A 572-nucleotide genomic window follows, 5' to 3' on the forward strand; every position below is an offset into this window, starting at 1 on the left:
CCCCCCCCTTTGCTGGCCACCCTCCTGCTGCCCGGCGGCCACTCACGCATCCTTCCGTCGCGCCCCTCCCCGTCGTCGTCATTGTGCCGGTCACCGTCGTCGGCTCCCGCCTTGCCTCCTGCCCCCCCCCTCCCCCCCCTGCCAGCTCGCCGCCTTCGACTTCCCCTCCCTGCAGACCGGTGGTCTTTTCTCCTTCACCGATCTCAATGCCCCGGACTACATGGGCCTGCTGCCCATCACCTCGGCCGCCTTCACCCTCATCTCCAGTGAGCTCAACTCCTCCGGTGGCCACTCCGCCAACCGGACCGTGATGCGCACGCTTGCCATCGCCACCGCTGGCTTCACGGCCTGGTTCCCCTCGGTGCGTGGGCATCCACCATGGTCCCTCCCGATTTTTTGATGCTGCCTCGCCTTTTCTTGTCGGGATTCGCAGGCTCATCGCCGGGGTGGCCCTTTCCCCTGGCCGTCCGCCCTTCGGATGATGCCCCCCCCCCCCCCCCCCCGGCGTGTGTATGCGTGTGTATGTGACTGCGTCTTTGAGGAGGGGGATCGGTGGGCAAGCGGCGCGCCCA

The 572-nt window shown here is 68.2% G+C and overlaps 1 protein-coding gene across 1 annotated transcript in view; it reads left to right on the forward strand.

The window, feature by feature from the left end:
- The window catches only part of H696_04623 (hypothetical protein), a gene marked incomplete at both ends in the record, with an annotated part of 579 nt that extends 179 nt beyond the window's left edge, over window positions 1-400 (forward strand). The window contains one exon of the mRNA XM_009498505.1: window positions 146-400. Coding sequence (XP_009496780.1) covers window positions 146-400 — 255 coding nt within the window. The remainder of the gene's footprint in view (window positions 1-145) is intronic.
- Between the last annotated feature and the right edge of the window lie 172 nt (window positions 401-572).

This window comes from Fonticula alba (genome assembly GCF_000388065.1).
Source record: "Fonticula alba strain ATCC 38817 unplaced genomic scaffold supercont2.7, whole genome shotgun sequence".
NCBI classification, from domain to species: Eukaryota; order Rotosphaerida; family Fonticulaceae; genus Fonticula; species Fonticula alba.